At 47.1% G+C, this 23,769-nt stretch overlaps 1 protein-coding gene across 1 annotated transcript in view; it reads left to right on the plus strand.

Annotated features, from left to right (window-relative positions):
• The first annotated feature begins 283 nt into the window (after positions 1-283).
• The window catches only part of PTCH1 (patched 1), a 100,497-nt gene continuing 77,011 nt past the window's right edge, over positions 284-23,769 (plus strand). Inside the window, exon 1 of the mRNA XM_069227945.1 lies at positions 284-454. Coding sequence (XP_069084046.1) covers positions 452-454 — 3 coding nt within the window. The 5' untranslated portion in view covers positions 284-451. The remainder of the gene's footprint in view (positions 455-23,769) is intronic.

Below are 23,769 nucleotides of genomic sequence, written 5' to 3' on the forward strand. Positions count from 1 at the left end.
TCGAGACTTTCTCCCTCTGGAGAAACCCTGCCGCTTCTCTCAACATCCCGGCCGGCCCCTCTTTCCCCGGCCCGCAAACAGCCAGCTCAGACCCCCGGACCGCTGATTACTCTGCAAGCGCGGGCCGCGACCCACACCGTCCCCCAACCAGCAAGATCTGACGCTTCGGCCAGCTCAGTGCAGAGGATGGAGGTTTCCGGGCCCGTCACGTGACCCTGACAGGTCCTGCCTATCGAGGGAGCCGGACCACCCACGTGGAGACGACGGGGCTGCTTAATAGGAACAGGCATGTAATTGTGCGCGCTCCCCGCACTCGGCGTGATGCCCGCAGCCCGGGAGGAGGCGGAGGATTAGCGCACGCTCGGCTCCCGATGGCCCTGCACTGCTGATACCGGAGAGCTGCGCACCGGAGCTCAGACCGCGCCGGCGGGACGCCCGCGCCCCGGGGGACATGGTAAGGGGCGCTGGCTGGGAGAGGGGGACGGGCCTGTGGATGCGGGGACACGGCGGATCCAGCCTCCCGGTACCTGCTGCTTGAGGTTCTGTGTTAAGCATAAGTGCCTCTGTACCTGCTCTGAGAGTTTGTCGTGCACCTCGGCGGAACGGTCTAAGATTGTGGCTGCTGGCTTTTCAGCGGTGTGATGCGCTCTGGGAGTTGATCAAAAGGATAAAATTGATACAAATGCTGGCTACTGAATCATGTTATTTTTATGGGTATGTAGTTGTGGACTGCGATTCCTTTTACAATATAAGGTACTTAATTTCCGTGCACCAAGGTTTTGCCGTGTAAATGTATGTATGTCTGCAAGATTGCAAGCGCTTTGATAACTCGTGTGCTTAGACACTACATAGATTGATTTGTCTTTGGTGGGTGCGCACAGCATACAAGGGCATCTCCCTAAGTGGGGATTGCAGTTAGTGCCCCTGTTGTGTTATGCACTAGCCTCCCTTGAAGACATGCAGACGTATGCTATGACTCCTCTGTGATTTCTGTTGAGTGTTAATCCTCCGGGGGCATTGCACAGGAAGGGCAAGGACGGGGTGAAACGGATGAATGCTAATTTTCAGACGAGGTCTCCCGGGTCCCATTCTTCACGCTTGGGGGATGCCCTCTTCGGTGAGGGCCCGAATCCCAGCTGTGCTGCAGGGAAGACACAGGAAATCTCACCCACACACCTCGGTCCGGTACAGTGATGCTGTCCCGGGGCCTATGGGAGGCGGGTTGGGTTCCACGGCAGGTAGGTGTGCTGCTGACACCACATGCAATCAGCCGATGTGCTTGTTGACTTTATTTCCATCTTTGGCCCGAGTAAAACCAGTCTTTAAGGTGGACGTTCCTGATGGGGTCTAACAGGAATGGGCCATCTGTCACTCAGCCTTAAAATGGTGGCGGGCTGTTTGGGTACAGTCGGCACCTGCTAAATGCTGGGATATCCTGTAAAAAAAAGTAGGGTGCTTATCTGCTAGTGAACCTCACATCCCAAACGAGTAATGCTTTGAAGGGAAATGAAATAAAAGATGTCATGGGCTTCTTATTGCGTCTTAAACAAAAGTGGCAGTCTAGCTTAAAACATAGGTCTGGGTTTGTCATCTTTAAACCTGGCAGAGAAGCGTACGGCTTAACTCTGCGCACGGCAGCTCTTGGCAAGGCTGCACCACTTGGCTTTAAAGTTGGCTCCCTGCTTTACAGAATATCCGATGCTTTGAGAAACGCCGACAGCCCTTAGCACCTGCCAGGAGGACGGCACGGGTCAGCCTTCGGTCACACAGTTTTAAGAAGACGATCCGCAGCCTCCCGGTTCCCCTTGGTTTCTGTGTACACCTCCTGTGAGGGCTAGATACATTTACCCTCTAACGCTTGTGAGATCCTGGGCGGTAGCATAGCTCGTGGCGAGCCCGGGCATCAACTGTCCCGTGCGGTGGATATCCCTCGATAGCCGTGGCTGTAAACCCGGGAGCGGAGAGCCCCCTTCCACTCTCTGCGCCCCCTCTCTCACGCACACCGGGTCCACTCCGCTGCCACACACCGCGCGGAGCCCCTCGGAGACGTGTAGGCGGGATGTGTAAACCGGATTAGCAGTGTGAAAGAGGGGCGCACAATGCGCCCCTATTGTTTTACCCCTTTCATTTCTCACGCCTGTATCTGACTGTGGTAACGTGTTGCGCGAGCAGTGGGTGAAGGGGAGGCGGCCGTGGCAGGGATCAATAATGTACTTCTTGATGCCAGGAGATGGGCTGTGTAAATCTTGCCCCCGCGTCGGATGGGATTTTGCAACCTGGCACAAGGTTGTGCGGGTCCGCAGCCCTGACGAAAACGAGTTTACCCCTCAGATTGACCCGCATTCTGGAACGAGACAGCTGGCTGCATGTTGTAGACGGGCACTCGAAATCATGTCTTGCTTTTGAGGTGTAGTAAACTCTTTATCTAGGAAAAACTATTAAATAATCCCTGTGACCGTCGGCGTTTCGCCAGTTTCCCAAAGGCCCCAGTTGATTTAGATGAGGAAACGGAAGGTCGGGTGATAGGGGTGGTCTGACCAGGATCACACAGCGGGAAATCCGGGATTAGAGCCCTTCACCCTTAGCGCCATGGTCGGTAACGCTTCTACAGGGCCACATCTGCTGGCTTCTACGTGTAACGTGCAGTGCCATGTTATGACCATCAGCTTATGAACAAGTATGCCCAAAAGAGTCTTAACATTTCCAAAATATTATCACCATTACTCCATTTTTTAACGCAGAGTACTCTACTCACGTCCTTGTTCTGGGGGTGGATGGTCGGCCAAGAAAGCCACACATCTGTCCAGCTCATCTCGCTGGACCCTCGCATTGGCCTTTTCATCGGCGGTCCCGTGAGACGGACCCTTCCCCAGAGACCCCTCTTCCTCTTCACTTCTTCCGCATCGTTTGAGTGTTTACCCGGAGAAGAGGGCACAGGAAGGCCTGATTTCGCTGGGCCTTGTGTTTGTGTTGAATGCTCTCCCTTGAGGCGGTCTGGAAGACCTCTGGTGCCCTGCTCAAAAACTGCAAAGGGAAAATAAGAAAATAGTACACCAATCGTACAAGAGAACGCACATCTTTTTATAGAGGATAATACGAGTGTTTTAGTTATTGTTTATTAAAAGCTGCAAACACACTTAGTGAACACCGAGATTGTAACATTGTTCAAACAAATTAAATTGTGTGTTTTTTGTACTATCTAACTGACTGACTTACTCTGCACTATGGCAGTGAATAGGATGTGCTTAAACGTACTGATGTGACACTTAAAGGAAGCTCGCCACCTGCCTGGCGCTTTATCTTTCTCTCACTTTGGCACTAGACTAGATACTGGATGGAGCTTCCCAAGTTCTTTACACGGCCTTCGGAGATGGTCTGTGCTGCCCCCATAACCCTCCTGAACTCTCGGAGATGGTAAATGCTGACCCCTGAGCTCTCAGGGATGGTACAAGTTGGACCCTAGCACCCCCCCCAAACCCCCCCGACTCCCGTGCTCAGGCCATGCATATCAGAAGCACAAAGGGCGCGAGTGTAAACAGCGCCAGGATTGATCGGATCGGCATTATAGTCAGCATTGTCGCGCACATGCATCAGCAATGAGGCAAATTGGGGGCAGGCTCGGCCGGGCCACCCAGGTCGCGGGCAGACTTTTTACACTGACACCTCTCCCCGCTCCCCCACCCCTCCAGTTCTCTTTAAACATTACAGAAACAAGGCCAATTAGATGCCAGCGGTAATTCATCTCCTGCGCGCGGAGCAGGCAGGACCACAGGGGGAGAGGCATTAGGACGGAGCCTGTTTGGTTTGAGGCTGCGCCTCGCGCCCCTGGAAGCAGCGGCAGGAATGCCCCATTGTTCCTCTGTTTGGGAGAATTAGACGTTATCCGCGGCGGGTGAGGGCGCTGGGAGTGGTTTGGGGTTGGCACAGCTCGGCGCACTTCCGCTGGAGTGAGCTCTGTACCACCAGCTCGGCGTGAGAGGGTCCGGGCCACAGCAAGTGACACGGGCTGCTGGCCCTCGCAGCCCCCGAGTACCAACCCGGCTCGAGGGGCCATGCTCGGTCACGGCCCCCTGCATAGTACCAGCCTGCAGTGAGGGGACGGGCCTGTGGGCACGGGGCACTAGGACCACACGCAAACCAGGTGTGCAGGGCGATACCACAGGGCCCCTTGGGGGGGGGGGGGGGGGCATGGCTGCACACGCACTACTGCGGGCCACGCAGCCTGCTTACAGTTGTGATTTTTAGGATCGAGTTACTCCAAGCCCCACACACAACAGTTCAATCATTTTGCAATCCTCGGGTCACGCAGACACCTTTAAAGAAGTATTGTGCCTGAATGGGACTTGCATGGACGACACTGACATTTGCTGGGCCAAGCAGCCACCGCTTAGAGTGCCTTCATGGGAATAGGGGCGGAGCCAGGGTTCCACCGACTGCTTCTGAGCCGCATAGATGTCTTTAAAATGCAAACATGCTGGCACGGGGACCTGGGGCACACTGATTAGTGTTCTTTATGCGTTGTTTGATTCTAGAGTACCAGCCTGGCGGGGGAGGGGATGCCTGGGCCTGTGTCATACCGATTCAAAAACGACAAGGTGATGGATGGAATGCTTGAATTAATCTCAGTCTCTGGCAATCGCTTGGGGCCGCATCACAATTCATCATTTTTTTCCCCCCACCATGCCACCCAAGTTTGTACCCAGCCTTATGCAAATCAGTCTTTACATGTTCCCCATGGGAACAGTCCAGACCAAGCCGCTAGGTCTCCCCTCGACCGACAACAAGCATCCTGGGACTAGTTTTATGGCATTTTGTGCATAATTAGGTCATGTGACAAATCCATATCATCTGTGTAGTCCCCACATTTTAGCCAAAGAATGTTTTCAGCTCAAATGTATCATAGGGTACTAAAACAGTAGTGACAATTGTTGCCATAGCGGAAGGCCTTTTGCATAGGTTGACTGGTTACATTTCAGTTGCTTATTGCTGTACCTACTTTTAATTGTATTTATATAGCTCTTATTACCTCTGATGAGGCATTGAAGCACTTTATGGTGAGTAGCATTACACTCCAGAACCTAAGGTTAGTGGTTAATCCATTGGGTTATTGTGATTATTCATATGCTCTCAAGAAAGAAAAAACAAAGTTTGCATCTATTTACTTCAGTTACTTTGTGATAGTTAATATTTATAGAAGTTAGGTGTGATTATTAGTGGAGACTGTGGTTTGAGGTGGATGGTTGGTGAGGTGGATGGTTGGTGAGATAGACTGGCTGATGGAGAGTAGATAATGTTGGGTTGTAGGGGTAGAGTTTTAACACAAGAGGCTGTGATCTATGAAATGAGTTGTCAGCATTTTGCAGAATTACAATAAGAGGGACTAAGGCAGGTAGGAATGAGATTGAGAGGAGACTTCGCTCAGAAAGGAAGCTTGTGGACGATGGACGGTAAGAAGAGGGCCACTCCGAAGAAAGAAAGGGAGGATTCCAACTGAAAGGAGTCGAGTTCAGTTTTTCATGCTGGGTTTTAGGAATATAGTGGGAGACAGCCTTATTTAGGTGATAAACGAGCTAATGAGGTGAAAGTTTTGCTCAAACACTGGTAACGTGTAAAAATGTCAAGATAATAAGTTAATACTATCACATATGTACTGCATTAAACATTTGTCTTTCTTGCCTCTTAATTTTAATCAGCCATGCCACAAAGTTTAGTCATCCCCTGCCATGTTCCAGTGGCCCGGGTCATAGTATGTCACAGTACTCAGTACAGATTTTTAAACCTCCCCTTGATCCTGAGAATCTTTGGTCAACTCTGTATAGAATGCCTTTCCAGTCCGACAAACTTCTTTTCTTCTCCCTGCTTGAAAGGTACGATGTGGGTTTTGTGTCCTCTTTCTGTGCGAGACCCAGCTTGATTTAGTCCACTAAACGCTTCTTCCCCTGCGTGCACAAGTTAAAACTCAATGAATTCCTAATAGGTTCATATTAAAAATGGTTAGCGACCATGTAAAGAGGGTGTTCCAGTGTTGTGTGTGTGTTTGTGTTTTTTTCTTTTTTTCTGAAACCGTTGAAACTCCAGGAGACAGCAAACGTCTTCTGCACAAACCTACACATAACTGGCCCTTCTTTTGGCAGTTGTGTTCATCTGATTGTGTTAAAGGGGTCATCCTCTAAATGATGGCACACTATATCTGAAAACCTAATCTGACGTCAGCCAACGAAGTAACATTCTGGAATGCCTATTGTTGGTCATTGTTAGCAATGCTTAACTGTGTAAAGAGAGCTGTCTTTTATCTTTCTTCACTTTGGATGGTACCTTTAAAGCCAGCAATGCGTTGGAATTGGTTGATGTACATATTATGTGATCCAGAACAAAGAACAGCCACTCGCACTACCCTGGTTAGTTTGGAGATGGATGAATGATTCCGAGGACCACCCACTGCAGTTCAATGGGCATTTCTTGGCTTTTGTCCAGCCTGCACCAAAGCTGCAAAACACAGTTGTTGCTGTAGGCAGATTAAAATACCACGACTTAGCTCTAAAAGCGAGCTAGTGTGTTGGATTGTTCAGGCTATGCGCGCCTCCCAATTCCAAACAAGCTTTCTTTAGTTGTAGGTTCAACATAGCCTTTGCGCAAATATGACGGGGGACTTTTTTTAAAATTGTTATTATAATTATTAAATGTTTCCTAAAGCGCCCATCATATCCAGTACATGCCCAGCTGCCGATGGTTTAAGTGCAGTGTCCCCTTTTCACCCAGCAAGTTTCACCTACCCTCAAATTTAGATTTGTGCCCTCAAGTGTAGGTTATGACCTCTGAATACATAAGAAGGCAAGGCCTTGTAACAACACAAGGCTACTATACATTTCTAACTACGTTAGCATTGCTCCACGCATTAGTGTCTATGTAAAGCCATGTTCCAAGTGGTAAACATTTGGATACACATATGAAGAGCCTTGGTTCATGTAAGGAGTGTTATTCTGAAAAGATGTACCTGCTATGTGGAAGTGCTTCTTCCATGGAAGGTCCCTACAGCATGTTAGAGATTTCATCTTAATAGGATACCGCTGCTCTTTACATATATTTCTTCTCTGTGAAATTGTAAATGGATCTGCTTGGTGTACAACAAGAGCGGTTCCACCTCAAATTCTCAGACTCGGACACACCAGTAGCAGAATGCGTGTTGTCTACATGCCAAGAACACTACACAGCCCTGCTCCACACAGAGCGCCCCGGGCCTACACGTGTGACCAGCACAGCTCCATCCTGGAAGAATCCAGATGGGTTCACAGTGTGATCTACAATTTAAGATGCCTAACCTTCCTTTTGAAGTGCAGGCTTCCTGTAGGAGGAGCCCTATGCCATGCTTGCAGAGGTGCAGTATATGGTTGACTTCCTATAGTGTGCACTGGTTGTTTTATGAAGAAATGCATTTCCTATGTCGAGCAACCTACTGCATGTGAGAGGAGACAATGTCAATGCAAGAGAGCTTCAGCTTGGTAGATGCCCCCTGCTCATCTAGGAATGAACTGGCTCTGTGTAGGAGACCTAAGTTCTAGTTAAGGATACCCATGTTCCATATATGAAGGGATCCCACCCAAAAGACTGCATCAATAATGGAGTTCTCTTGTTCTCCATGAACAAGGGGCATTAGTAGCTGCATGATTGAAGCAGTTCCATATGAGACTGCGTTGCATCACATGTGAAAAGTCCCATTGCACAAAGGAAGAGGACACCGAGGAGATCTGGCTCATGTAAGAGGAACATATATGTGTACATGAAGACCCCTGAACTGGGAGGAACCTCTGGAGCACTAATAGCAATAGCAGCCATACTAATAGTAGGCAGTGACCTATATAAATAATAAGGAAACTGTCAAGTACGTTATTCCCTGTAAGGGGAGACCTGGTCCATGTCAAAGTCCTGATCCATCTTACTAAGAACTCTCTTACTTCTCCCTCGAGGCGTCCTCCAGCTAACAGTTGTCCTTTTAAAGAAAAGGAACACAACTGTTGTAGGAACGTGAGTTGTACTGAAGGTTCTTCAGTCTAACACTCCTGCTCCTTACATTGGAAAAAATATTTAAGAAAATAAAAATTTCCCTTCAAGCTATGGAAGGCCTTCTGTGTTCGTGTTACAGCCATGCTTGAAGTCTCAATGTTCTTGTTTCTCAAAAAGGGGTCCAGTTGCAAACATGAATCCTTTTCTGATGTGTGAGGAGTCCCGTTGTGACAACACCACACCTCGCGCCATATGCTGTTGTGATTCCTCCCGGCAAAAAGAGCACTGTTCCAATTAAGGAGCTTTGCTCCAGGTAGAGGAACCTCGCTTGACCCAAGTCACTCAAGTTGGAGGAGCCCTGTTCAGTGCATTTAGGATCTGGCTTTGTTGCATGTAAGTACTTTGGTTTATGATTATCCATTGTTAGTTTTATTTAATTTTTTTCACACAGTGCCGTAAGTCCTTTTTTGTATCCTTAAGAAGCGTCCATAATGTAAGGCACTCATAGACCTAAAAACAAACAAGCATTTGCAATGCAGAGAGTCTCGCGTTTGCTCGAGTTAGAGCTGTTGGCGCCAACCGGACTTTTCTTGCCACACAAACTGAAAATTAAAACTATTTCACATAAGCGAGCGGACGGCCGCCATGAACACGAAGCAGACACACAAAAGGAAACAGAAGTTCGCTTTCAGTGAAATTTATCAGCAAAAGTGCAATTATCCATGTAACTGGCATACGTGCAATTATCCATGTAAGAGGATCGATGTCATGCAAAGCGCTTGACTACTGCCCAGCGAGATCACACTGGATACAAAAAAAAAAAAGAAGAAAAAGTAGTCCAGAAACCATACGGAAAACATAGAGCCTCGTATATTTTCAGTATTTGGCCGGTGCGCTCGAGGAGGGCTAAACACCGGAAAGGCATGATGTGTGCATGCCTTTCACTAATGAAATCAAGCAAATTTTAAAAGGCAAGCCCACGAACCAACCAAACTGATGGGTGTGGTTAAAAGCCAATAGAGAGATTACACCAGGAACAGAATGCTTTGCGCTCGACCCTAAAAAAAAACAGCAGTTCTAATTGAGAGCCATGCTGTATGTAGTTTGGGAATTTTCCCATGGTATGGATGGACCCATAGCTCCTTTGTTAGAATTCTCTCCAATGAACATCGGAAAACCTCAGGCATGCTTCTAGTTTCTTCCCACATGTGTACCCAGTGCTCCCGGACTTCTCCAAAGTACCTGTGTATCTCTTTCCACCCATCCAGTTTAAACTGGGATTTTAACCTGTTTGACCATTTGCCAATCATTTCTTCGGTTCTGCTTGTACAAGTATTCTCTGCAAGAGCCCGTGTTTGTTCCTCTTTCCCACACTGTACTGGAAAGCTCGCTCGTGCCCTCGGGTCTAGTTTGTGCTGTAGAAATAGATAAACAACATGCATGCTTCCTTTGTACAGAAAGCCTTTCTGGTTGGTGCTTGAATCATGCCTCCGATACAGTGGAAGTATGCTTCTTGAATACAAAAGCCCTTTTCTTCATGTTTTGTTTGCCGGAGCCGCTCGACATCTAAGTTTACTTTCGTGTGGGCGTTACAGCCCTGCTTCCTGAATCGAGAATCTGCCAGGTGGGCCCTTCCTAGTACATATTATAGCCTGCCCGCTATACGTTTAAGCTCCACTCCTTGAGAGTTGGATTTGTATACATTAGATCCCTTCCCCAGTATATCCGAGTCTTTGTCAAGCCTGCTGTGCCCCTGCTCCTTCCCTGGTTCAACAAAGGAAGAGTTGTGCATCTCTTTTGTAAGAGTCGTATCACGTACCTTGGCGTATGTGTGAAGGTGTCATCATATATTTTTCAAAAAAATTTGTGATCCGTCTGTGCACGAACCTGTGTACTGTGTTGCATCCCAGCATCATATGTTCGGCCCTTGCTGTGTTTTAAATCATATCCTTCCCAGTCAATGTCTCTAAGAATAAATCTGTGAAGTTATATTTTGGTTGGATGTGTGATCTAGGCTTTAAAGAGCACGTCTGGGACAGTGAGTTAATCTAATAAAGTTAACTAGGGATCGCTTAGATTCTGAAGAAAGCTGCTTGACCCACGGGGCAGGCGAAGGCCGCCTGAAACATGCAGACCTAGAAAGATGTTGGAGTATTTATGACCTCCATGAACATCAGATCATGTTTTTAACTTTCCAAAGCTCCCCTTGTAATAAAGTGAGCTCCAAAGGGTTTCTCTTTAGGCAATAGTATTCTAAGGCACGCTCCATATTGATACCATAGTGCTCCCTCCAGTAGTGAGGTAGAGCCTGCCCAGAGGTATTAGACTTTGTGGGTGCGGACTCTGTGATGAAGCTTGCCACAGGATTTATGTGGGTGAGAGCTCTATGAAAAATAGATCTGTCTCGGAGGGGTATAGGGACCTGTGTCTGCTGCGTTAGTAAATATACCCGTCTCGGGTGGGTAGATGGACCTGTGGGATTCGTAGGCAATCCCTTGGTTCACATGAGTATTTGTCTCTCACAACCATACCACCTGCATAGCTGAAAAGACAAGAAATACTTGAGTACCAAGGAGGCTTCTCTCTGAAAGGGCAACTGACCTCAAATGTTTTAATATTTCCACCAGCACTTTATAATCTTCATTACCTGGGAGCCAGAACGGACCTATTTGTATGTCACTAACTCCTAGATTTTTTTTTGTTGATTTTTTTATTACATGTCCTGGCTTGGACAATGTTCAGTTACCTGGTTCCGAACATAAATTAGTAAAGGCTAACTATGTGCAGACAATAAACCATGAAATATAATTCATAGGGAAACAATGGTGACTTATAAACACTGTTCCATGAGAAAAGAAACCCCTCCATAAACATTGTACCTGGAGAAAGAAAGCGCCCAATATCTCGTTCACATCACAGTGCTAGAGACCTGTGTGTGCAAAAGATATTTCCAAGTTATGTCAGGGAGTCAAAAATATACTATACTAGACTTTTCTCCCTGAATGGTGCTGTGCTTGACTCCTAGGAGATGTTATCAGAACACCGGAGATTCAGTGAATGAAGACTTTTAAAAAAACAACCTTTTCTAAGGACACATCTTGTAGGGCTTAGATAGCAATGTTTTAGGTTTTACAACACCTAAAAAACATATTGCTGTAGTCTGATCCTGTTTAGTGTGACATTCTGCTATGCTACAGAATGATTAAAATGTAGCATGCTACAGAACTGACAAAATATTGTAGGTGCCTAAGTGCTGATCCATAGTGCAATAGCCCGCTGCATCACGTAGTCATTAATGTCCCAAATTATATTGTTTAATAGAAGAAAGGTAACGATGTGCAGTGTTGGAACCCTGGATTTACTTTGGTAGCCATTCTCCTGCCTCTTGCCATATTACTTTTAATTAACTTGTTGAGTCATTATTGGTTATGCTGAGAAAAATATATTTTTGTTTTTTACTCAGACGTTTGTACATTTACATGGGCGTATGTGCATACTGATGCAAAAAGAACAAATGATGGACTGAATGCTGCACAATGTATTAACCTCCAGTCACAGATCTGGGCCAAAATCTTTTTTTTTTCTTTCTATTTTTTTTTTTTTTTTTTTTTTTTTCACCACGCAATTCCAGTTTGGACCCAGCCATATGCATATCGGTCTTGACTCTGCTCTCCATGGGAACAGCCCAGCCTGAAATGCCAAATCCTCCCTGGACCGCAAACAAGTGTCCTGGGACCGGTTTTGGGGTATCGGCCCTTATCAGCCAGGCTAGCTTAAATCCAGTGGCATAGAAAGCACAGCACCTACCATCACCTTCTGTGTATCACATACAGCTCTAAATTGCATGGGTGTGCCCAGACATGGGTCCCATGCTTACTGTGCTGGAACCAAGCTGTACCTGGCTGATAAGGCCCATAGCTATGGTAAAACCGATCCTGGGTTGCTTGTGCCCCGGTTCTGGGAGGACCTGGCTTGGCAGATTGGGCTGGACTGTTCCCATGAGGAGCAGGATCAAGACTGATTTGAATATAGCTGGGCTCAAGCTGAGGTGGCATGGTGAGCAAAAGAAAGATGGTTTGGAGTGGTACCTGAAGCAATTGCCAGTAGTCAGACTTAATGCAATCAGCCTATCACCTTTTGTGTGTTTCAGTTATGTGCATACCCTCACCAGCAGCTGTACTGTTTGCATTACATTTGTTGAATTACAGTAGTCTACATGATTAACTTACAATGCGCTGCGAATCTGTCATATCCGGATGGGTGAAGTTGATGCTTATACAACATAATTCCTAAACATTCCAAAGCGTACTGTTCTGACCTATATTGGTGGAAATGTATTAAGACTAAAGTACCTCTGTTGTACAGCATGAGGATATTGCAAAACGCAGAGGAGCTTGATGACCCTATTGAGGAACTAGGCCAAGTTCCTTTACGATGTCCTGGAACACTGAGGCAATTCATAATCACTTAAATATTTCATTACTCCTGCTTTAATATTAGAAAATATGGGTGTAGACTTAGAAATAATGTTGTGGAAAATGAAAAATCAATGTATAGCTAGTAAAGAGTTGCAAGACCATATTGTATGCTATTTAATGTAGGTCACTTTAAAAATTGTTGTGGCTCATAAGGTGTGGTGACTTGCAAAGAGATTCCTGCTTTTGTGTAGTGAACTGTAGTCATGCAAAACAAACAGCTTCCATAAATGGCTCCTTTCTGCCAAAGATTGCTCATTTCAGGAAAGAAGTTCAGAACAGCTGAATAGCTAGTTCTCGTTTTAATTGTTTAAACAGCAGTATTAATTCTGCTCCCTAACCTGCCTTCGAAACAAGCATTTGTAATGAAATAGGTCTCACGTTTGCTCGAGTTAGAGCTATTAGCGTTGTAAATTCCTAAATTGACTTTTCTTGCCACATAAATTGAAAATGAAAAGTAAAACAGTTGACATAAGTAAGCCAATTCAAAGCTCCACAGCCGCCATGAGCTCGAAGGAGAGACACAAAAGGAAAAAAGTTTGCTCGCAGTTAAACATATCGGCAATCGTACAATATTCATGTAATAGGGTTGATGGCTAAGGCGGCAACAAAACTGCCCCAAGGAGGGACAAACATAAAGCATTTACCAATGATGATAAAGGGAAGGCCATGAACGAGTAATAGTGATGGGCATGCGGTGGGTGTGGTTAAAAGCCCACAGATAGATAACAACACGTCAGACCGCTTGCACCCTCGACCTAAAAACGGGACCCGCAGGGAGTGGGTGATGCTCAATGACAGGGTGTCATTCGCTTGCTTTTTTTTTTTTTTTTTTTTTTTTTTTTTTTTTTTTTTTAATATATATATTTTTTTAAACTGTGCCGGGAGCAGGGGTGGATGGGAAAAGCCAGTGAAAACAGCTTCCATTTTAATTGGTCAAGGGTGGTGTTGGCAGGGGCACCAGACAACCAGCTTTTAAACTGGGATCAATACCACCTCCCTAGCTGGTCACCTGCTTGTGCTGACCATCATGGGCCTCAACCGCACTAAGCGTAGTCTGTACCCCCGAAAAATTCAGACCTATTTTTATTTTTTTTCTAATTTTGAAAAGTAGGGGACATACCTATATTTTCAAGAAAATCTTAAAATTTTTACAATACACATTTATTATTGATCATACTAATGGTATCCTAACATGGAAATATAAAGGGCTTAAACAAACCTCTTTCAAATGAAAAATATACATCCATTATATTCTGACCTAGTTGTAAAAGTTTGAATTTTGAGGCCAGTTTTGCTCCAGCTCAGAGCTCATCTCGCAGCTTCTAAATCAGCCAGGTCAACATTCTTGACCAGTTATCACTTGCATGACCCTTACATTTTTTTTAAATATATTGTAGATGGAAACACTATCCTTGTTTTTGACTGCCCATATTGACACCCATACTCTGGGTACAACCCTTGGAAAAGACCCAAAGAAGAGCCGTCACAGACCCTTCCCCTTGTTACCCTTAGGGATTCGTGAGCTGGAGACAGATGGGTCAAAGGCATGCTTCCACCCCCCCTAGATTTACTTTCCCTCCCCAAAAAGTACTCTTTCCCCCACACCCAGTGGCATATGAAAGGGGCAAAATTGTTCGTGCACGGCCTTATTGTGGTAAACTACAAGATGTAAAGTCTAACTGGAGCCATAGTAACCTAGCCATCCTTCTACAACTGAAAACTAAATTGGAACACTCAGACTATACCATCTTCCTACAGCTTAACTAACAAATATTTACCCCACTTTCTTCCCCAAATAGCAACTTAACCTTGGTAGGATAGGATGGATTTAACACTGTTGGGATCTGAGAAGTGTATAGGGAGGCAGGCGGAGAGACAATATCAACAAACTGCTAGGGCAGTGCTTCCCTAACCTTTCAGAACTACGACCCAATTTTTAGAACAACAAACTTTTTTTTTTGTTTAATATGTTTATTCAATTTTCAAAACAATAGAAAAACAGTGCAGCATAGTAACTTCAATCACATTATTGATGTGTGGCAAGCATAGTGTCTGTTTTTTCTCAGAGGTATGTACACAGGGGGAGGAGCGACCAAAAAACAGGAATCAACACACTGACATGCGTTTCATGTTGGGGGCCCACTTGAGTCTAATCTAGTCATGATCTCGAAGTGGACCCAGTCATGAAAGAGGGAGCAAACGAGCATGGATGTGAAAGAGGTGTCTGCTCATCTAGCTCTGGCCCAGTGTGTGCTACCGCAGCAGCGATTGCACCACTCCCTTTCGGTGTGTGGCTAAGCTGATTTGTTTCCCAGGGCATTGTGTTGTGTCAGCCTAATGTATCCAGCATGCTACCCCAGTCCTCCAGGTCTCTCTCTCTGTGACTATTGGTGCGTACTTTCCATAGCCGACACTCATCCACAGCCACCCACTCCAGGAAGTCAGTCCTCTACTTAATCCTTGTCGGCGATTGTGGGGCTGGCCCAGTGTATGGCTGTGTTCATTGTGCTAGCACAAAGCCTAATTGGGCAAATCTGTATCACATCATTTCCCTTTTTTGGGAATAGGCAACAGCCCCAATAGGCAATGTTGGGTGGTAAGTTCCACTGGCACCTTTGACACTCTGCGCACTTCCTGCAGTACCTCACCCCAACATGTCTGTAGATACAGGCAGTCCCATGCAACATGGCCGAAATCTGCTGGGATCACTGCACCTAGCAAAACCTGCCAGATAACACCTGTGTAGGTGCTGTGGAGTTAGTTACAGCCGAAAGAGAAAGTAATACTACACTAACTTGAATCGGGCTTTGCTGGCTACTTCCCGCACCAAAGCAAGAGCTCTGTTCCACACCTTATCCATAAGCGGGGGCTTCAATTTGCTGTCCCAGGTGGCTTGTTTGTCTATCACTTTTTAGGACTGTATGTAACTGGGATATGATTGCCTTAAAGTAGCTTGGATCTAAAACCAACTGGAGGACTTGGGACTGCTCGGTTCCTCAGGAAAGGTAGTCCAAATTTCAAGAGCAGTGCAGGACATGCTTGCATATTGTAAAAACTGCCTTCAGTCGATTCCGTAGTGAGCATCAACCTTCTCCACGGACATGAAGGTGCCATTTAGAAATAGATATCCTGCATTCTGGCAGACTCCTCTAGCCATTTAGTAACATCCATGGAACCACGGTTATGTATGAAGGCGTGCAGCTACCAGAATGGGAGAAGCTTAGCATAAAGCACCCGTTTTTAGGACCTTCGTAACTGCCTTTTGTCACACTTAGGCTACCTGGTGGATAATAAATGGGGTCCTCACTGGGAGCCTGCTGCTGCACATCAGCAGCTTAGGGAACTCGGGTGCCTCAGTGGAACCAAAAAGTAATTATTTTTCCCAGTTAGTGCCATCATCACACCACATTGCGACATATTATAATAGACCCTCTAAATAGTATAGTTGGAGATCTGGGAGCCCAAGGCCACCCCGACTGAGGTCCAATTTTCAAGATCTTCAGGTGCACCCTATTCCTCTTACCCGCCCAGATCAAGTTCACCAGCAGTGCATCAATCTGCCGGAACAATGTGAGTGGCAGTACACAGAATGAATTTTGCATCTTGTAGAGGCAGCAGGGTAAAAAGATCATTTTACTTAATGCCACCTTACCCATCGCCTACAGTGGCAGCTTGATCCAAAACAACCATGAGGCCTTCCAGTACTCTACCCATGTCCAGCTTGTACTGGAGTTGGCAGTTGGGAGTTATCTGTATGCTCAGGTATACCCACCATCTGGAGATCATTTTCATCCCGTTCGGCTATTGCTGCGTAGGGGTACAGTACCATCTTGTGGTGATTAACGTGGAGCCTTGACACTTCACCGAAGTTTGCCATTTAGCTGCAGAAGGAGAGGAGCAGAGCGCTCTAGATCCTTCACATAAATCAACATATCGTCAGCATACATGGACATGACGTGCCCTGTTTCTATCCCCCCACCTGCACACCCCAATCCTGCATCCGATCTCTGAGATACATTGCCAGTGGCTTCATAGCAAGGGTGAACAGGAGTTGCGTAACGCTCTCAATACAAAAGGCATTGGACACCTTACCAACAAAGCACACTCTTAGTAGGTGCCTTGTTTAGAAGTTGCACCTATTCCAGGAACCTGAACGTCCAAGCCGCGTCCGCTGGAGGACCTCCCAGGTATACGCCCAGAATAGGGTATCGAATGCCTTCTCTATGTATAAGGCTATCAGCGTCTCTGTAAGGTCAGTGGTTCACATTTCATGCATCACATTGTACAGGTGTTGCAGGTTTGTGTGTACCACTTCTCAGCATGAAACCGCATTGATCATCCTAAACCAAGTGCGCAATGACCTGGCTCAGCCGTAGCACCAGAACCTTGGTGAGTTGCTTAACATCCACATTTAGCATGGAAAGTGGTCTGTAAGACCCTGGGTCGGCAGGGTCTTTACCTGGTTTAGGGAGCATAATTATAGTTGCTTCCCTCATATGTGAGGAGAGTTCACCAGTTTCGTGTACCTCGAAGTGTCGGGAGAAGCTCAGGGAGCAAGGCAGATGAATTTGCCTGATAATATTAAACCAGGAGATCATCAGGTCCCGGATATTCCCCCCATGGCCATAACACGTAGGGCTTTGCCCAATTCCTCTAGAGATAAGACTTCACCAAGCCCTTCTGCCTGGGCATCCGTCAACCGGGTAATGGTCACCTGAGCCAGAAAATCCTCGACTCTGGATGTACCGAAGCAGTATACACTCAAGTGGTCTTGCAACAGTTTGCTGATAGCTGTCTGACCCATAATGACTGAGCCATCAGGCCTACAGAGGGCAAAAATAAGTAGTGGGGGACGTTCACATTTAAGCAGCCAGGCCAACGTGTGGCCCGACTACTTTGTGTAGGCGCTGCCTATAGTCCCTCCGGACATGGCATTCTAGTCTGTCCCAAATGGCCGCCACCTTCCTGTGTGCCTCTATCAATGACTTATTGCCTATCTGCTGCCCTATAGCCAATCACTGAAGCTCAGTTGTTGTTGTTCCTCATCTTCCACCAACTCCTGCTCTAGTTTCCTTCTGATGCCATGGGTCTTACCAAGGCTTAAGCTTCTAACCACATTTAGACCCCCCCTTCCCTCTGCCCCAATTCTGCACCTCTTGTTTGGGAGGTATTCCAATTTGTAGTGAAGAAGCCTTGGAGGGCTTCTTTCAGATCAATGTTATATTCAGGGTCTCTAAGTGCCTCGGGGTGCAACCTCCACACAGGGACCCAGGGCCTATGACCTCTCACTACAACATCAAGGAGGTATGGTCAGAGAGAAACTGCACTTGGTGGCTTACCTTCACAACCTTAAGAACGTCCTCATTGGTAAGAAGGAAATGATACAACCGACTATGTGCTGTGTGTGTGTGGGGTGGGGGGTGGGAATAGCAGGAATTACCACAGGGTAGAGTTCCCTCCACACTTCAACAAATTAAAGTCTATTCATAGCTTCGTGTAACCCTGCCACCATATGGGGCTTTGTGCCCATTCGGGGTGGGTGGAGATCTAATTGACCGTCCACAATACAGTTAAAATCCCTCACCCAGATGTTAGGCAATCCAACATAAGGTAATAATTCTGGTTCTAGAGCTCCAAAGAACTTGTCATTTGTCCGTGTTAGGAGCATATAGGTTAAGCATGCAAAGTTCCTGACCATCAAGTATACCATGCAATAGCACATATCGCCCAGACACGTCAGCCACCTGCCCCTGCGTCTTGAACGGGCACCCAGGGCCACCCATATCAACACCCCTCAGGCAGAGGAGGGGTAAGTGGAGGAATGCAGTTGCCCCTGACACTTTTTGTGAAGTTTCTGGGCTTTGGACTCCAAGAGGTGTGTTTCCTGGAGATACGTGATTTGTACTCTTGACTTTCTAAGATATTTTTGGGTCCTGTATATTAACAAATGAATTCAATCCCCTTACATTCCATGTGAGCATACGCATTGGTGAGATATCCTAGTGGTAACACCAGCCAAATGTATTAGCCTCTGTCCATCCGTCCTCCTCTCCCTGCCGTCCTCCTGGCCTCCACTTGATGTGATGTGTAGTTGCTGCTGCACTACCGTTAACTGTAATCTCTGAGCAGTTCATATTTGCTCACCGCAGGCAAACATTCCATAATGCAACCAGTATCTTCACAATCCTTGTAACTAGCCTACCCACCCAACTAGTAACCTCAATAAAACTTCAGTGTGTATAAATACAGTGTTAGGTGTTAGACTTGCAATATCGCTAAGGAAAGAGAACAGTCAGGCTAAAGACCTCTGGACAAGTGTCCTGTTCGCCGCTCCTATGTACCCTATGACCTCTATTAAACTACATACATTTACGCATACACTGTGAGAAAGGGCTAGGTAGAACAAATACGGGAGGGAGAATGTTATAGTGCAAGAAGAATCGGGGTGGGGGGTACTAAAGACCAAGAAATAGGGCGAAGGGGGGGATCAGGGCAATCGGCATGTCCAGGCCCTATGTACAGTGCCGCCCCAGTGACCCACTTCACCCTCGTCAGAAGGACCCAGCGATGCACCAGTGGCCCACTGGTTCTCCAACACCAGGCAGAAACCAAGTCTCCAGACTCAGTGACGCGACTTGAGGAGTGAGCACACCCAGCAAAGGACCTCAGTCATCAGCAGGTCCTTACTCTGTCCGTAAGAAGGGCGTCTGTGTGACAATGATCAGGTAGCCACAGGAGCACAGTCCGGACCAACAGTACTATATGAGGGAAAGCAAACACCACCAACCTCCGCTCACACTCGGCCTCAGATTAGGGTGGTTCATCCATGTCTCATCTGCTGGTTCCTCAGGGCCATCCAGTGCAGCGTCAGCAGAAGGCGAGCCAGTGAGGGTGCAAGCATGTGAGGCAGACAAACTACAAGGCCAGCAGCACAGATAAGCCTCCATTGTGGGGGGGGGGAGGGGGCCACCTCACTCCCTAACACAGTCGGTATTGGCAGCAGCGTGGAGGTCTGCCTGGGTCAGTCAGTGCTTCAGGTCCTCCATGCTGCCCCTGCAATTCTGTGCACCTCACCACCAGTTGGACTCCCCTTGGGGGCAGTCACCTTCTATGGCCACATCCAGGGAGGGAGTGTCCTACGACTGCACTTCACCGTCAAGTGGCTGTCACTATTCAATGACTCCAGTTAATTTGTGTTGGAAATGGCCTCTCTCGGGGTCACCCCCAAACTTTTTGCCTGCCTCCTTCTTTTTCTGACCTCATTGTTGCTGGCTTTAGGGCTCTGGACACTTTACCACTGCTAACCAGTACTAAAGTGCATGTGCTCTCTCTCCTTAAAAACATGGTAACATTGGCTCATATCCAATTGCCATATTTAATTTACTTGGAAGTCCCTAGTAAAGTGTACTACATGTACCCAGGGCCTGTAAATTAAATGCTACTAGTGGGTCTGCAGCACTGATTGTGCCATTCACATAAGTAGCCCCTAAACCATGTCTCAGGCCTGCCATTGAAAGGCCTGTGTGTGCAGTTTCACTTGGTATTTAAAAGTACTTGCCAAGCCTTAAACCCCTCTTTGTCTACATATGTCACCCCTAATGTAGGCCCTAGGTAACCCGTAGGGCAGGGTGCCATGTAGGTAAGAGGCAGGACATGTACATGTGTGTTTTATATGTCCTGTGGTGGAAAACTCCTAGATTTGTTTTCCACTACTGAGGCCCGCTCCTTTGATAGGAAAGCACTAGGGCTACCCTCACATATTGTTTGAGTGGTAGACTCTGATCAGAAAGGGGTAGCCAGGTCATATTTAGTATGTCCAGAATGGTAATAGCAAATCCTGCTCATTGGTGAGGTTGAATTTGATATTACTATTTTAGAAAGTGAGCATTTCTTTACATTTAATTCCTTCTGTGCCTTACAGCCTGACTCCAATCAACGTCTAGGTTGGGCTGGTTGACAGCTTCCTTGTGCATTTCACCCAGACCACCACAAACGCAGAATACTCAGTCACACCTGCACTCCTCTGCATACTGAATGGGTCCTCCTGGGCTGGAATGGTGGAGGGCCTGACACTTGCATTTCGAAGGCTAGTGGCCTGCCCTCACACAATGGACTGCCAAAAAAACCCTACTGGGACCCTGGCAGACAGACCTGTGTGGAAAGGGGACCTTGTGCACTTTAAAACCACTCTATGATGTCTCCTTCACTTGAAAAGCATTTTTGGGTATATAAACTGGGTCCCTGACCTCACCAACTAAGACACTTCTCGACCTGAAACTGCAACCTGTCGAGGAACTGCCTGGCTGCCCAAAGGACTCATCTGGACTGCTTTGCTGAGAAGGACTACTGCCCTGCTGTGTCCTGCTCTGGGACCATTATTGGGCATTGGTCGCGAGCTGACGTGCCGCCCTGGCTCCTCGGCGCAGCCTGCATTCACTCCTGGGCCCTTGTAGTCTTCCTGACCACGTTGTTCCCTGTAGGTGGTTACACAATATTATTGGGGGTCCTCTGCACACCTTACTTTCAGTGCAGGCTCTCCCATTTGCAGGGCCCAGCTGCAGCTCTTCACCTGCTGTGGGGGGGAAGAGGGGAGCCTGTCCCCAACGATGCTGCTAGGCCTGCAGCCTCTCAACAGGTGCAAAGGGCGGGCCCCCACTTGTAGTAGATGTCACAACGGGGTGCTCCCACACTTGGCGTCTCCTCCGCACACTAATCCCTATGGGGTATTGCATTGCGGTTCATCAGTCTCTCCCACCGCAGGGGTATCGGAGCTGCCAGTGGCAAGCTCATTGCATGCAAGCAGTTTCAGCACCGCTCACCTTTGTTTTGCAATCCAGGGTGGGTGAACATCTCTCTCCCCCAATGGGGGAAAAGCGAGAAGTAAGGGTCCCCTGGTGTTGTATTCCCTACAGGTTTCCCCAGAGCATCCCCTGGTTGAGTCCGGCAACCTCCAGTGGTGCTATGCAGGGTCTCTGGCACTGCGGCAGCTGACAACTCGCGATCAGGTGCCAAAATTAGGCCTGCGGTCTCTCCTGCTGTTTCTTTACCCATGCTAGGTGGGGGAAGGCAGCATTGGCTGCACTGCTCATGGTTCCATTTGCAGGAGCAGTTATCACCAGCGCTCCCCCCACCCCCTCCTCCCAGCAAGATTGTCATATAAACTGTTACTTATCTTTCTCTGACTGCAAAGTGAGGAATCTGTAAACACAATCCCTGTTATTTTTTATTTTTTTTAACTGTTTTTCAGAAGACATAGCCTGATATTTGACCTCTGTCTTTGAAGTGCAGCATTTGACAAGATAAACACAGAATTTAAATAAATCTTTATTTATTGTTTGGACTTTTGTGACCTACCAGTAATCTCCTCACAACACACTAGAAAATACTGTCCTAGGACACAAGAGCCTCCCAGGACAACTGTCTGCCCCAATACCAGTGCACAACATTGACCTGCTTCAAGCTGTCCCGCACCAATCATCTGCATGCAGAGGAAAGCCCAACAGTTCATAAGAGCAGAGGGATCTGGAAGCGCCTAAACCATTGCCGCATCCTTCTTGACACTGCTCTCTCTTCAGCCTAAAGGTGCCACCCTTTGTGTTATTTTTTTTTAAATACATTGTATTTGCTTTTAATAGTGGTAACACTGTTTTATTTTGTAACAGAGCTCCTTGTATTGAGTCCTGGCACCCCCCTTGCCCCCTTGCTTCCCTCCCCCCCGCCCCCACCCAACACCACCACCACCACCGTAAGTTAAACCACTTGACATGGCAAGGAATCCAATGTTTAGGTCAAACCATAATACTTCCACCATTTAACACAGATTATGGAGAATGTCGTAGGACATCCCCAGGCAATATAGATTGGCTCCTCCCGCTTGGCACACCAGTCCATACCAGCATGCCACTGCTTAAATTTTGGCAGGGAATGTTTCTTTCAATATCGGGCTACGTCTCTATTGGCCAGCAGGGCCGGCAATCCAACTAAAGCTCTGTCTCCTCTAGACACCCCTAACTCATCCAGTATACCTTCAGCGCCAATTGTATGGAGGTTTCCAGGACTGGTGATAGGGTAGCACCATCCCGGGACCAATAGGGAGCCATCTGCAGGCATTGCCATACCATGTGGAAGAAGTCTTGCCGCTGGAGACTAGCAGCAGTCACATCTGGGGTTGATGAGGATACACACATCCCAATCTCTGGGGAGTCCTATAGGTTTGGTGAAGATAATGCAATTGGATCAGACACAGATGGGCAGAGATCGCAAGCCTCCTGCCATTCAACTCCCTCTAGCTCCCCAATCTATTGTTTCCACTTCTGCCAAAGTGATTCCAGCATCCCTGGGCATTACCTAGAACAGCCGATATAGTTGGGGAAATACCACCCTTATCCAGTTTCCCCATCATTAATATGGCCTCCAGAGGATTGAATTTGGGTGCCACTCTTTATTTTGGTCATGGGGCAATGTGACCATGTTTACTCCACCTATCTCAAGGCAAGGGATTTAGGCCCTCACCCTACTAGCCACAGAGTGGGTAGGATGTGATTGGCTCTGCCTTAAAGCATCTATATAATAGCCAAGCCTTGGGTATTGCTGTGTGTTGTACTAGGTAGATTAATGGGCTGCACCAAATGTGCTAGAGGCATACTGCTCAAGTTATACAACACATGTATGCTCAAGCATTGCCACATGCATGAAGTGTAACTGTGTGCTTGAGGTCGATGGATACGTAGTAATTGTGGACTTCAAGACGACACTAACTTCCCTGCTTCTATAATAGTCATGTTTGCTGGAATTCTGCTCCCTACTTGTTGGTGTCTTTCTCCGTGAATACTGGTTTGAACTATGCCTGTCAGCACTGCATTCTTTACGATGGGCCTGCCTTTTATAATTGTGGTGGAGTAATAACGCACGTGGTGCTCTGTGGATGTGCATTGTAGAAACTGCATCATCCATTTAGAAATGTGCCAAAATCCCTGCCCACTGGCTATTAGCGCACTGCAGAAGCCTCACCCTGCCCCGTACACCATGCTGCACGCCACATGGATAAGACTTCACTGAGTTTCAAACTATGGGCAAAAATGTAAAGCAAATATTAAACAAATTTATGTTTATCGACATTAACCAGTAAAGTGATTCTGGGTGGCACACCTCATACTAGATCCGAGAGTCCAGAATTGTTGGTGGCCGGGCACCCAGGTCCATGGGAGCTGCTGCACTCCAATTATGGTGGCTTTTAGTACTCAGCTGGTGTAAAGGGGTCCCAATTTCTTTCTGTGCCCATGTCACCACC

Source organism: Pleurodeles waltl, chromosome 1_1 (genome assembly GCF_031143425.1).
Source record: "Pleurodeles waltl isolate 20211129_DDA chromosome 1_1, aPleWal1.hap1.20221129, whole genome shotgun sequence".
In the NCBI taxonomy this organism is placed as follows: domain Eukaryota; kingdom Metazoa; phylum Chordata; class Amphibia; order Caudata; family Salamandridae; genus Pleurodeles; species Pleurodeles waltl.